This window comes from Chanodichthys erythropterus, chromosome 17, assembly GCF_024489055.1.
Source record: "Chanodichthys erythropterus isolate Z2021 chromosome 17, ASM2448905v1, whole genome shotgun sequence".
Taxonomy (NCBI): Eukaryota; Metazoa; Chordata; class Actinopteri; order Cypriniformes; family Xenocyprididae; genus Chanodichthys; species Chanodichthys erythropterus.
Window position 1 is genome coordinate 25,178,952 of NC_090237.1, and position 15,227 is coordinate 25,194,178.

A 15,227-nucleotide genomic window follows, 5' to 3' on the forward strand; every position below is an offset into this window, starting at 1 on the left:
ACTGGTTGCAATCGAGAGAAAGATGAATGCAGCCAAGTACAGGGATATCCTGGATGAAAACCTTCTCCAAAGTGCTCAGGACCTCAGACAGGGCTGAAGGTTTACCTTCCAACAAGACAATGACCCTAAGCACAAAGCTAAAATAATGAAGGAGTGGCTTCACAACAACTCCGTGACTGTTCTTGAATGGCCCAGCCAGAGCCCTGACTTAAACCCAATTGAGCATCTCTGGAGAGACCTAAAAATGGCTGTCCACCAACGTTTACCATCCAACCTGACAGAACTGGAGAGGATCTGCAGGGAGGAATGGCAGAGGATCCCCAAATCCAGGTGTGAAAAACGTGTTGCATCTTTCCCAAAAAGACTCATGGCTGTATTAGATCAAAAGGGTGCTTCTACTAAATACTAAGCAAAGGGTCTGAATACTTAGGACCATGTGATATTTCAGTTTTTTTTTTTTTTTTTTTTTTATAAAGCTGCAAAAATATAAACAATTCTGTGTTTTTCTGTCAACATGGGGTGCTGTGTGTATATTAATGAGGAAAAAAATGAACTTAAATGATTTTAGCAAATGGCAGCAATATAACAAAGAGTGAAAAATTTAAGGGGGTCTGAATACTTTCCATACCCACTGTATAGGCTAATATAGAGAATAGCCTATGTAGCGAAAGAGTGAATTTCTCTAGCAACCTAACAAGCTGTGGACACTGAATGGCATTTCTGAGGTAAATGCTATAGGTTACATGATATCGTTTACAACCGTTTCATTGATGTCTTTCAACACTAATTGAGCAATTACACAAGATACATTTCAGTAAGTTGTACTATATCTTTCAACATACCTTCAGATGTTCATTTAAGTTTATTTTGTAGTATTAACTACAAAATAAAAAGACCGATCGTTTTGCTAGATAAGACCATTATTCCTCATCTTGTATCATTTAAAGCCCTTTGAAGCTGCAATGAAATGAATCATTTTGACCTTCAACAGTCTGGAGGCCATTGAAGTCCACTATAAGGAGAATAATCCTGGAATGTTTTAATCAAAAACCTTAATTTCTTTTTCGACTGAAGAAAGAAAGACATGAACATCTTGGATGACATGGGGGTGAGTAAATTATCAGGAAAAGTGTATTTAAAAGTGGACTAATCCTTTAAGTTTGTATACAAATCAGTTCATTTTAACCTTCAATTTTAATGTAGTACCAGCTGATTTTGATGCTGAAAGATTTTTTTTTCTTCTTGAGAAAATTTGCCATGTACTGACCGGATATGCAGTATATCCAAAATAACTGCTATCAAATTGAATTGCAAGTTAGTGAATTGCATAACTATGATGACAGACTGGCAGGAAATGGTGCAAAACAGTAAACAGTCCAAATGGGGTGATATTGTGACATACTGATAAGCCTCATCTATCCAATATTGTTACACACTAAAAATTGCTGGGTTAAAAACAACCCAAGTTCGGTTGAAAGTGGACAAACCCAGCAGTTGGGTTAAATGTTTGCCCAACCTGCTGGGTTTAGGGCGCGTTCACATTAGCACTTTTGGCGCGCACACGGGTTCGAATGACGTCAGCGTTCGGTACGTTTGGATGATGTGACACTGTCTTCTGAACTCGGGTGCGCAGCGCACCCGCGAACCGTAACGTTACCCGAATATAAAGGGTGGTCTGGGGTGCGGCTCGCTTCTGATATGAATGCACCAAATTGCGAAAGTGAACCACTATTAATGCCATATTATTTGATAAAAATGTGTGTTTGTGTGTGTTTCACTCACTTTTCCGACGACCGTGACTGACTGCCAGAAGAGAGCTGAAGCACAGCCCATCTCATTTCTGTTCGCCTTCAGCGTTCTACATTCGTGGCAGACAGACGCAAGCGATGTTTTGAACAAAACCAACGGTTCAAAAACAAAAGTATAAATGTGAGGAGAGCAACGTTATGCATTTTGCAGCCTTCTCTTGCACCATCGTTACAACGGAGTAAACAGCTTGATGACGCAAACAAACCGCAGTTCGGACCCAAATAATACACTTAATGAGCGCACAGTCAAAGAGCATACACTAACAAGAAGCGACAGTTAATAGATCGTTCCATTGCAACACCGGCACCCAGCAGCAGCCCTGCGTTTCCGCCATTTTGGGGTGAAAGCAAGTCGCAGTCCACTAGTTTCCATGGCAATATCAGCTGCTTTGATAGAACAAAACATACATTAAAGTAGTCCACTTTTAAATAAACTTTTCCTGAAAATTTACTCACCCCCATGTCATCCAAGATGTCATACACTGCTGGAATTCTAATAAAGGAGAAGAAGAAGAGAGCTAGTTCAAGATGAGCATTTAAGGTTAAAACTTATATAGCTAATTTTCAATTTTTTTCAGTAAATGAGCGATGGTTTCACTAGATAAGACCCTCATTTCTCATCTGGGATCGTGTTGAACAATTGGAAGCTGCAGAGAAACTAATTTTTACCTTCAACTGTTTGGTGCCCATTGAAGTCTACTATAAGGAGAAAAATCCTGGAATGTTTTCATCAAAAACTTTAATTTCTTTTCGACTGAAGAAAGAAAAATATGGACATCTTGGATGGCATGGGGGTGAGTAAATTTTCAGGAAAAGTTTATTTAAAAGTGGACTAATCCTTTAAAGCTGAAATCCAACCTGAATGATGACAACACAGAATAAAATACTATCACTAGTGATCATCAAATCCTTTTAACAGTTTATTTTAGGCTACTAACTTTGTGTTTAAATCTTCCACTTTTTTCACAAAACCTTTGCTCTCTAGAAACCAGGGGGGAGCAATCGAACTCGGGTTCTGTCTAGGCAACTGAACCAAGTGTGAAAGCACCCAAATAAACCCAAAATAGGTTGGAAATTGAAAATCAGACACACAACTAGCTACTATAGAAGCAACAATAATAATCAAAAGGTGAACAGTTATTAATAAACAATTTGTTTAATTATTATATTTAATATTAATAAATGTTATTTTCCAACATATTTTGGGTTCATTTTAAGCAAGCAATACAGCAATTTTTACACAATAGTCAAGTTAAATAAAACTACCCAGCATGATGGACAAACTTGCACTCTTAAAGGCACAATATGTACGATTTTTATATTAACCCAAATGCATGACTGTTTTGCCAATCATTCTTACATTCGGGTCTTTATCAACCCGGATCTATATATAACACGGAAGGATCTCTACCTGTTGCGATAATATAAAACTCCTCTGATATTAGAGTAGCAATTACAGAAGAATAAAATAAATCATATTTTGTTACCTTTTGGAGCTTGAAAGCTTTGAGCAATGTTTTATGCCATCATCACTGTCCTCGTCAGAGCTCATTTCCCAGTAAATTCAGCAAATAATAGGCTAGTTTTATGTTTGGGGTTGCAAATATGAGCCTATTCGCGATCTCAAACATATTCTCAGAACTATATAATTTTTAACATCTTCAAAATCAATATTTCAATCGCTAACAGCTTCACCAGATCCATCCAGTGACAGTTAGTCATATTTGATTGCGTTTAGTACTTGTTCTGCAATAAATCGCTGAGCCATTTCATGTTGTTCTTATTATTATTTCGTTTACTGTCTAAAGAGTTGTCACTCCAGCATTGTGTATCAGACATTGCCACCTTGTGGAATAAAGGTAAATTGCACTTATTCCGTCATCTAAGATTCAATTATTGTTGTGCAGAAAAAATATACGTACACTGATACACACCTCGGGTCGTTAGCGACCCTATACAATTTTTTACAAAAAATTAATTCAAAAATAAGAAAATGTTTTTTTTTTTTTTTTTTTATATTCTTTATAATGAATCGATTGAGGAATACCAAGAAGGTTGAAATCTAACTTTAAAAAAAGGGTAGTGAATGACGTCCCGAATCCTCTGAATCATCACACTTGGCTGGGATCCATTTGCATGCTTTTATTATATATACTTGTAGTCGTACAGGCAGGGTTAGACAGGAGCAGACAGGTAAGGAATAGGCAGAGACGTAGTCGAGTAACAGACAGTAAGTCAGGGCTGGCAGAAAATACTCACAGAACTGAGATAACAGGCAGAGATCAGGGGCTGGCAGCAAAAGATCGATAATGAGTAGCAACAGGATCAGTAACAGGCAGTCAGACAGGTAGATAACGCTCAGTAATGTTCACCACGGCAAAACAAGACTTCACGATTAATTGAAGTGTAAGGCAGTCTTTTATAGTCCTGGTAATGAGTATCAGCTGTAGGGTGATTAGTCCAAGGCACGGGCTTATGGGAAATGTAGTGTGATAGGGAAGCAGAGTGTCAGTATTTGGGAGAGGGCTCCCTCCGATGGTCAGAGGAGGGAGCTACAGAGTTTGTCTCTGTCACGGAGAGATGCATGTAGGAGAGATGCGGAAATGGTTAGGCAGAGCAAGACGGAATGAGACAGGTGTAATCTGATGGATAATCTTAAAAGGACCAATGTACCTTGGACTCAGCTTCTTACAAGGGAGTTTAAGGCACAGATCTCTGGTCGACAGCCATACCCATTGGCCTGGTTGGTATACGGGACCGAGACGACGGTGGCGATCAGCTTGTTCTCTCAGATGGCGCACAGCAGGTTGAAGATGAGTATGTGCCCTATCCCAGGTCTCTTCACTCCGATTCATCCAGTCGTTGATGGCCAGAACAGAGCTGTTCGGCTGTTTGCATGGCAGTTGGAAGTTTGGGTAATGGGATTAAACGGCAGGCTTTGGAGAAGCAATCAATGACTGTCAGGATGGTGGTATATCTGTCTGAGATGGGTAGATCCGAGATGAAATCTATGGCGATATGGGACCATGGGCTGTGTGGTAGTGGAAGTGGTTGTAACAGACCTGCAGGAACTTGGTGAGATGCTTTGTTAATATTACAAATGTGACAGGCTTTGACAAACTGCGTGGTATCTTTTGGGAAGTGATGACCACCAGAACCGGTTCTGCAGCATCTGAATGGTGGCGGTAATGCCCGGATGACCAGAGGTGTGGACCATTTCGAGGACATGGGTGCGGTAATTCTCTGGGACGTAAACCTTGTCGGTTGGACAGCTGGCGGGAACCTCGCCCTCGGCGTTGGCTTGTTCCAGTTCTGATATGATGTACCACTGAATGGGTGCAACGATGAGAGAGGTAGGTAAGACAGTTTCAGGGCTTGCAGAATTAGTCTCACCTTCAAACTGATGGAACAGGGCATCAGCTTTGCCATTCTTTGACCCAGGATGATAAGTTACGGTGAAATGGAATCTTAAGATCAGGGACCACAGAGCCTGACGAGGGTTGAGTCTTTTTGCAGTACGGAGGTACTCGAGATTCTTGTGATCAGTCAGAACAGTGAACGGGTGTTGAGCTCCCTCCAGCCAATGGCGCCACTCCTCAAACGCCGCCTTCATAGCCAGCAGCTCCCTGTCTCCAACGTCATAGTTTCATTTAGCAATCGAGAGTTTCCTGGAATGATAAGCACATGGATAGACTTTAGGCGGGTTACCGTGACGTTGTGATAGGACTGCTCCAAGACTGGTGCTAGAAGCGTCAACCTCGACCGTGAATGGGAGAGAGGGGTCAGGATGGTGCAGGATGGGAGCAGTAGTGAAGCGCTCTTTTAGTTGTTGGAAGTCGTTTATGGCTGCAAGAGACTACCTGAGATGGGACTGACCCTTCTTGACCATGGTGGTGAGCGGGCAAGCTATGGTGCTGAAGTTGCGAATGAACCACCTGTAGAAATTAGCGAAGTCAAGGAAACGCTGTAACTCTTTAACGGTGTTGGGTTGCGGCCAGTTGAGGATGGTTGACACTTTTTTTTCATCCATTGCCACACCGTTTCGGCTGATGATGTAACCAAGGAAAGAGATAACAGTTTTGTGAAATTCACACTTTTCGGCTTTGGCATAGAGTTGGAATTGAATCAATCGTTTTAAGACTTGTCTGACCTGCTGTACATGATCCTCCATGGTCTCAGAATATATTAGAATGTCATCGATATAGATGATGATGAATCGGTTAAGCATGTCTGTGAATACATCGTTAATGAAGGCTTGGAACACTGACGGACTGTTGACAAGGCCGAAGGGCATAACAAGATATTCATAGTGCCCAGTAGCTGTAAAGAATGCGGTTTTCCACTCATCTCCCTCTTTAATGCAGATTAGATTGTAAGCGCTGCATAGATCGAGCTTGGTGAAGTATCGGGCAGTGTGTAGCTGGTAACGGAACTTGACAGTTATTTTGTTCAGACCTCGGTAATCTATGCAGGGACGGAGACCCCCATCCTTCTTGCCCACGAAGAAGAAGCCCGTGGAAGCTGGTGAGGTTGAAGGACGGATGTAACCCTTTGCCAATTCTTCCTCTATGTATTTCTTCATTGCTTCTGACTCTGGTTGTGAAAGAGGAAAGATGAAAGGGAAAGGGAAAGACCCTTGGGAGATGTGGTACCTGGAATCAGATCAATCGCACAGTCGTAAGGGCGATGAGGTGGAAATTGTGAAGCACGTAACTTACTGAAGGCTAGAGAGAGGTCACGATATTCCTCAGGAAGTGACAGCTCAGGAATGGATTCAACGGGTTCACTGAGTTCATCTGTCTGAATGGTTCTTATACACAGAGGAGGTGAGTTTGACAGACACTTGGATAAATAGTTTGGATTCCAGTGAATAATTTGACCCTCTCTCCAGCATACGTGTGGGTTGTGGTTGCAGATCCATGGTAACCCCACGATGATAGATGGGCAGCACATGGAATTGAATGTTTTCGGTGTGAAATAAGCCTGTTTGCATAGTGATGGTTTGCGTGATGGTGTCAACACGTCCCGTACTCAGGGGCCGGCCGTCTATCGCTTCCACTGTGAGAGAAGAAGAGCATTTAATTAATGAAATCTGGTGTTGACCTGCAAAGTTGTGGGACATAAAGTTTCCCGCAGCCCCGGAATCCAGAAGGGAGCTGGTTTCAAGATGTTTGTTGTTGAATAGTAAGGTTATGGGTACAGTGACACATGTATCTGCAGTGTAATAAGGGTAAACATCACTCACCAAGCGAGGGTTCTCAGAACGGGTACGTACGGGGCAGTTACTCCTCACATGCCCGGGGTTGCCACAGTACAGACACAAGCGATGCATCAGACGACGCTTTTCTCTTCTTCAGATAGGTGATAAGCATTCACTTGCATGGGTTCATAAGTTTCAGGATCGACAGGTGACTGAGTACGTAAGTTATGTCTTTGCGCTGCTTTACGAGAGCGAATGAGGTTGTCAACTTGAATGGCAAGCTCGATAAATTGATCCAGACTCTTATCATCACGGCAGGCCAGTTCTGTCTGTAACTCATGAGTTAGACCTCTTCTGAAGCATGTCTTTAAAGTGTCACTCACCCAGTTAGTTTGAGCCGCGAGGGTGCGGAAGGCGAGAGCATACTCAGCCGCAGTTTGACGTCCCTGGGTCAATTCCATCAAGCGGTCACCGGCTCCCTTTCCGTCACTAGGGTGATCGAACACTTCTTTAAATCTCTGAAGGAAATAGTCATAACTGGGAAAAGCAGATCCGTCATCATTCCTTACTGCCGTTATCCAATCCAAAGCCCTCCCCGCTTTTATTAAATATACCCATAGTCGTACAGGCAGGGTTAGACAGGAGAAGACAGGTATATAAGGAATAGGCAGAGACGTAGTCGAGTAACAGGCAGTAAGTCAGGGCTGGCAGAAAACACTCACAGAACTGAGATAACAGGCAGAGATCAGGGGCTGGCAGCAAAGGGTTGATAACGGGTAGCAACAGGATCAATAACAGGCAGTTCTTCTGCTTCTAGAAAATGGAACGCAAAGAATATGCATTAGTTGTATGTTGCTTTTTTTATGTTTTTCAATTAATTTATGAAGCCATTGTAAACTTTATTGTTACAAATTACATTTTTACATTGTGATGCTATATTTTTTTTTTTTTTTTTTTTTTTTGCTGGTAATCAGCTAAATAGAAAAGCCTGACAATGTCACTGCTAAATACCTGTAAGTATTGTGGTATATCACTATGTTTCTGACTGACACGCCCCCAACGCGTACAGATCGGAGTTTAAAGAAAATTGCGAGCTTCCCACTGGTATTTACGACATTGTGGTGGCGTTCATGTCGGTACTGCTCGTAAATACGATCTTTCCAACATGACTTGAATGCACCATTAGTCCAAGGCATGGGCTTATGGGAAATGTAGTGTGATAGGGAAGCAGAGTGTCAGTATTCGGGAGAGGGCTCCCTCCGATGGTCAGAGGAGGGAGCTACGAAGTTCGTCTCCGTGACAATATGCTGGTAAGGTATAGGTTTTGAAGCTGGTATGTTGGATTGAGCTGGTTTATGCTGGTCAAGTGCTGGTCCTATGATGGTCCCGGACCAGCTTAGGACCAGCATAGGGTCAGCATGGACCAGCACAGGACCAGCACTTGCATATGCTGTTTTTTTTTTCAGCAGGGTGGTACGAATACGTGTACCGTTACACCCCTAATATTTAGAGTATCACATTTTGCTTAAGGGTTCTTCTTGTTCCTGTTGTTTCTCTTATGTTCCTGTTTTCTTCACCCATTAAAGTCTTTCTCCACCCTGTCATTTTCCACCTTGTCATCTTCAGTTAGCAAAACAGTTTGTGTGATTTCTTCATAAAGAAAATAAGGACAGTTTATATTGTTTAAAAAGTTTGACCAGATATCATTGTTGTTAGACGTTATTTAGAAAAGAAAGTACAACTTTCGCATATTTGATAGGAAAACAAATATTTTTCAGTAATTTCATTATTATCAAAAGACTTTTCTGATTAATTAAAAAGTATTGTTGAGAAGGGGACCAAATATCTTACTGAAAATCTACATTTTCATTGCATAATGATTATAAAATGTAGATTTTCAGTAAGATATTTGGTCCCTTTCTCAACAATACTTTTTTACAACAAAATCTTTTTTTGTCCATGACAGCGTGGACATATTTTGTGGTTTGCTTGTACATTGTCTGCTTGCAGTTAAGTTATAAAAAGTGCTGGAGCTTGATCAACATGCATTTCTAACAGCCTAAGGTCTCCTAATACAACAAATAAGAAGTTAAATGGAAAATCTCAGCTTTTTGTTTTGGAAATTGTGAAGTTTCAAAGGCATTTTATAGTGATTTGACCCAGTTAGTTATGTAAGCCGTTTAATCTACAAGTCCCTTCTGATTTAAATTAAACCTGTCTGTAACTGTTTATTTGGGACACTTATACTTACTTGTTTATTGTGCCCATTCTCTCCTTCAAGTGGAGAGGAAACAAACAAACAAACAAAAAATGTTTGCAATATGACTAAATGACTGCACCACATTTGATGTTCTGTTTGCAGCTCTCTCGCTCCTCAACAGAGGGTGGCAGTAGCACACTTCCATTACAACAAGAAAAATACGAGCTCTAGTGCACACACACACGCATAGATCTGTTTCTGTATCTTTTTTTACAGTCTATGACCTGTACGGGCTGATGATCGTGGATATACTTTGTGTTCTTGCGTGCGTATCTTTAATAACATCCAATGTGACTCAGAAAGCGTTTTAAAATGTCATGTATCTATCGATCGTTATTTCATAGTTGCTGATTGTGTAACTGCGCGCTATTTGTAAACACGCAGTTGTTACGTATTGCATTTTGTAGGGCAGCAATGTTTCATTTATTACGTCAAAAATCTACGTATAGAGCAACTATTAAATGCAAACATGTGGTCCACTATGAAACACTTCTGCAACGAAACCCAATCCATGGGGCATGGAGGAGGTCTTTCAACGCTGAACATGTAATTTTTTTTTCCTATATATCACATTCAAACCCCCAGAGTGTAAAACTAGTACAGACATGACATTTACTAACAGTTCATTGCAGTGAATTTCAACTCATTTGCATCTGTTTTTCTCAGACTTGCCTTGAATCAAGAGCACTTCCTTTAGTTCATCATGTCAAATACATATGTGACCTCCCTGAAAACCACAGGTTTCCCATGGAAAAGTTCCCCAAAGTCCTGGAGAGTCTGTTCAGAGATCAAGTCATAACAGATAAACAGGTTGGACATGTTTAGTGAATGTTAGTTGCATTAAAACATAGTTAACAAAACTTGATTCAGTATACTTATGTAATATAAATATAGGCTACTTGACACCGTCTTATAGGTGTGGGCCCCTAAGATTGCCTCCAAAGGACTTCTGGGATATGTTCATACTGAGGAGTACCTGTCCAACTTTATTGATGGAAAAATAAGGGAGAAAGATCAGAGACGGACTGGATTTCCTTGGAGTTCTGGTTTAGTACAACGCTGCAGATATGAAACAGGTCATTTAGTACATGTACACATGTGGAGTGAACCTCATTAATGTCTGGTTTATTTCTGCATTACAGTACAGGCCCCTTTAAAAATAATAATGTTACAATGGAAAAAGTTCATTTTCTTAAGCAAAACATTTTTTTTTTCTTTTGATTAAGGACTGAAATATTGTTTTTGTTCGTTTGTTTCTGTGAGTCTTCAGCACTATGTGTTGTTTAATCATTTAACCCATTTTGCTATTGCATACTGAAGTCAGTACTAGATTGTAAAACTACCGTATACTAGTTGTCCTCCCCCTTCAGCAGTCTCATGTAATGTATTTCTCTCATCTGAGATGTGGTCCAGGTGGCACTGTACTGGCAGGAGAGATCGCCCTGCAAAGGGGACTGGCGTGCAGTACAGCCGGAGGGACCCATCATGCCTTCCCAGGCTACGGCACAGGCTTCTGCCTCCTCAATGACTTGGCTGTGGCCGCCAAACACTTGATGGGTGAGTCCGCATCCAAGAGGAAGATTCTCATCGTGGATCTGGATGTACATCAGGTACAAGACTTTTTGAAGATTTTTAAATTTTTTAGGAAGAATGTTTTTAGTCACCATATAAAAGAATTGACAATTCATATTTATATGAAATATGGCAGTATTTATTATATTATCCGTGCACCTTTTTTTAAAATTTATGTGCCTTCATAATCTTTAATCAAAATAACTTCCCCTGCCTCTTGCAGTGACATCTCTTTTCTGATAGAGCTGCATGATTAATCGTTAAAAGATCGCAATCTCCATTGAAACATCTTATTACTAAATGACAACGATTCGCCTGTCTATTAAACTTTTGACAAAATCACACTGGAAGATTCAAATCTGCGTTGGCGCTGCCACTGACCCAGAAAAACAGTTGTCAAGTTTAGGTATGTAACAGCTTCACAAACAGCCTTTTCAACCACACAGTATCACTATTTCTGTGTTACAATAATTCAAGTTATCACAGAAGTACTGGGATAAAAGTTTATAATTCGGATATAAACACTGATGTCTACTGTAGCAAACAAAATAAAAAAAGTAAATCATGATTGTATCAATTACATCATTACACCACTAGGTGGCAACAAGTGAATGTTGAAGTTAGGGATGTTAACGATTGATTGTCGATAATACATTTAATCGATAAAATTTATCGAGTGTCGATTAAGCAGGTTCATGCGCATGTGCGCTGCTCAACCAAGAAACGTATAGCAGACACAAGGAAAAAAAGAAGCGAGTTATGTTTGAGACCATTTTACAGCTAGAGTTACACCTTCATCATGACTAAGTTTGTGTGTGCATTCGCAGCCTTTCGTTTTGTGCAAATGTAAGTTGCAATATTGTGTTTATTTTGTGTAGGCCTATCTATATCTGATTTATCTCATAGATTTGGTTAAGAATTAACGCTGTAGTAAAGCAAGCATGCATTTAACAGACAGAGCCATAGTTTACTGACAAGCTACGCAATATCGCGTTCATTATCGAAGGCGATTCATATCGATAATGAATGCGATATTGCGTAGCTTGTCAGTAAACTATGGCTCTGTCTATTAAATGCCGCTCCGTTTGAAAGCAGGTGATGGCGATTTAGCGGTAATCAGGGAACCGGCTTTACTGACGAAATGCGCGTAAAAATCGCATGCGATATATCGCCCAGCCCTATTACATTCCTACTAGCCCTTTATTTAGATTAAAAACCCTTCTCATTCATTTGGTGAGGAACATGGCGTTTTGAGCAGCATTTGCACACCCTGTCATGCCGTTGACTAAGCATACTACAGTATTAAGGCTAAAGATTAATCAATTAAGTGACTGTTAATTTAAACGACGATCAATCGTGGGAATTTGTGTAAATTGACATCCCTAGTTAAAGTATTTGTCATTGAATCATTCATTCAAGAGATTCAAAACCATTTTGAAAAGAGGTTAAAAAACTTTGATTCATTTATAAGTGAGTCATTTGTGAGTGTGTCATTGAATCATTCAAAAAACCTTTCAAATTAATTCAACATTCTTAATAGACTGAAGCAACCTTTTTTGTCAGAAAAGTAAATTGTTTTGTTTAGTTATATAGTCAGAGTTGATGGAGAATTCTCTATTTGGGGGGGGGGGGGGTTATTCTCAATTTATCCAGAATCATGCAGCTCTGTTCTATGATGACGTTTACTGGTGCGAAGGCAGGGAAAACTGTCACTCACATGAGACTGACCAATAGCAAACCACAACTATCCAACTAAAATCAAAATCAAGTGCCGTCCTACATTTTTTCTTGTTCAAGAAGCTGTTTCACACAGATATATGTCAAAATAGGGAAGAAAAGACTATCACAACTATTGTTTCATGCTGACTTTAATAGAGGATGAATCATTTACATCTGAAAGTCAAAAAAAGAGGCTAACAAAAATCATTTTTTTGTGTGCGCGTGTGTTGTAGTTTTCCTGAATAATAGCAGATGTTTTTCTTTCCTGCATTCACTAGGGTGATGGCACAGCATTCATCTTTAAGGATGAACCCAATGTTTTTACCTTCTCATTGCATTGTGGGACAAACTTTCCTTTGCGAAAGCAGCAGAGTGACCTAGATGTCAGTTTAGAAGATGGCACTGAAGACAAAGAGTATCTTTCCAAAGGTATTATTTATTTCACTCCGACTCACTTTGCACCTACACAAAAACATAAGCAGATCAGTTTTGACTTTTAAATACATTTACATAGATCTCTATTATATCTGTGGTACTATGGTAAAATGCATCAAGTCATTTCCTGTGCAGTCCAGGAACACCTCCCTTGGTTACTGGAGACATTCCACCCTGAACTGGTGCTGTATGATTCTGGAGTCGATCCACACTGGGAGGATGAACTTGGAAGACTTCGTCTCACAGATGAAGGTGAATCATTCCACTCTATTACGCACATATATCAGATATCATAATAATCAAAGTGGTATTTTATGTAATTGACCCTTTAATGTCTGTCCATTTTGCCCACACAACTTAGGACTTTACCAGAGGGATCTTTATGTACTTCAGACAGTCATTAAAAAGGGCATTCCTGTAGCCACTGTCATTGGAGGAGGGTATTCAAGAGATATTGATCGACTGGCACGCAGGCACTCAATAATTCACAGAGTTGCTTCAAAGGTGAGGTCACAGAATCCATAATGAATGTAACATGGTATTTCATGGACCTGAGTGAAATGAACATGGATATTATTCGTGCCTTTTACCAATCTATACATTTATTCAATTTATCTAACTTTTTTTTTTTAAATTGCTATTTTTTATTTTGACAATTGTTTTTCTTTTGATTGTGAGAAAACAGGGTATGTTTTTTTTTTCTTTAAAAAAAGTAATGGAAAAAAAGCACATGCTATGTTGCTGTTTTTTTTGTGTGGATGTTATTATGAAGCAGTTTTTGCTGAACACTTTTATAGAATTGCTTTCTGTCCTTTTAAATCACAAAAATGTAAACAGCAGTAGTGCACTGTCAGAGGTTTATATGCTTTTAATGGTTCATATTTCTGCTCTTAGGTTTGGAGAGAATATGGACTTTAACACCAGGATGGAAATGCACAGCAGATGCTAAACAAACTAAAATCATTGGTGTTGAGAGGGACCATATGAACATTCGGTCACAGTTTAGTTTGAGGAATAAATATTCACTATTAACTATGACTTTTGCCTTAATATACTCCTAATTTACTCCTAATAGTTAGTAAGGTAGTTGTTGTAGTGGTTACATTTAGGTATTGGGTAGGATCAAGTGATGTAAAATATGGTCATGAAAAGTAAGGCATTAATATGTGCTAATAAACAGCCAATATGCTAGTAATATGCAAGCTAGTAATAAGCAACTAGTTCATAGTGAGAATTCGTCCCCAAACTAAAATGTTACCGAACATTCTCTTGTGCCATTGCTATTGGATGCAATAGATCTCATGAATAAAAATGCCATATTTATTCAAGCAAATAATATGCTGGTCTTCTTTTAGTAATGTATTTTTTATTTATAAATGGTTGGGTTTTACAAAGTTTACAAATTTGTACTTGCCGGCTAAAACTACAGTATACTACTTAATACTATTATAAAATAATATTTAATTAAAAATAAATTAACAAAATGATAATGAAGTAATTACATTTTATACTATGGGTCTGTTGAATGATTGAATCTGATTGGTTGACCAACGTTCTAAGAAGGTGTGCAATTATTTTCAGAGAAGTAGTAAAGTAGTTCTATCAGGTCTTTACCGCATTGCAATTCCATATCACTTTGCCAAATGATTAGTTATCTCAATAGGTCCATAAAGATTACGACCGCAAAAGAAACAAAAACCCACAACGACACTGACAAAGCAAATAAATATAGGAAACAAAAGGTTGAAAGCAACAAATTTTTATCATGGTTTTTGCCACAAAATATGTTTTATTGTGTCCTGAAAGCTCCCTCTCTCTTTCAAACGTACAGACAAACACTCACACAGAAACATTTGGTCAAGCTGCTCTGACGAATAATCAGTAAAATAGTTTAGCAACTTAAAAGATACATGACTCACCAGTGAGGTAACTGTGCGATTCTTGAGATAAACTTATAGTTTCGCTAGAGACACTGCTGCCGTTAGAGACGTTCTCTCTCAACTGCGTTAATAACTATCAACAGTATTATTTTGCTATCAAAGTTAAAGCCTCTGTTACTAGTTCTGAAATGACGTTTTGGAATTAGCAACGGTTTGGGATGAGATGCGTAAGAAATTAGTCCCACACACAGTGTTTTAAGGACAAAAACCTGACAGATGTCTTGAAATACACCATTTAAAAAGAGTTTTGAGGTGTGGTAACTGTAGTATAAGCGGAATAGTTGACTCCAGAC

At 39.4% G+C, this 15,227-nt stretch overlaps 1 protein-coding gene across 1 annotated transcript; it reads left to right on the top strand.

Moving 5' to 3' along the window:
- The first annotated feature begins 9,434 nt into the window (after positions 1-9,434).
- hdac12 (histone deacetylase 12) lies at positions 9,435-14,377 on the top strand. The gene is made up of 8 exons (XM_067365399.1): positions 9,435-9,814; positions 9,935-10,078; positions 10,185-10,344; positions 10,682-10,878; positions 12,838-12,988; positions 13,130-13,246; positions 13,356-13,498; positions 13,889-14,377. The coding sequence occupies exons 1-8, from the start codon at positions 9,683-9,685 to the stop codon at positions 13,910-13,912; spliced, it is 1,068 nt and encodes a 355-aa protein (XP_067221500.1). The 5' UTR covers positions 9,435-9,682; the 3' UTR covers positions 13,913-14,377.
- The last annotated feature ends 850 nt before the right edge of the window (positions 14,378-15,227 follow it).

Excerpts from the sequence above, each read along its gene's own strand:
- hdac12 (XM_067365399.1), top strand. The coding sequence starts at position 9,683 with ATGTTTCATTTATTACGTCAAAAATCTACGTATAGAGCAACTATTAAA. Across the intron at positions 10,079-10,184 it reads AAGTCATAACAGATAAACAG|GTGTGGGCCCCTAAGATTGC; the intron begins GTTGGACATGTT and ends ACCGTCTTATAG. Across the intron at positions 10,879-12,837 it reads TGGATCTGGATGTACATCAG|GGTGATGGCACAGCATTCAT; the intron begins GTACAAGACTTT and ends TGCATTCACTAG.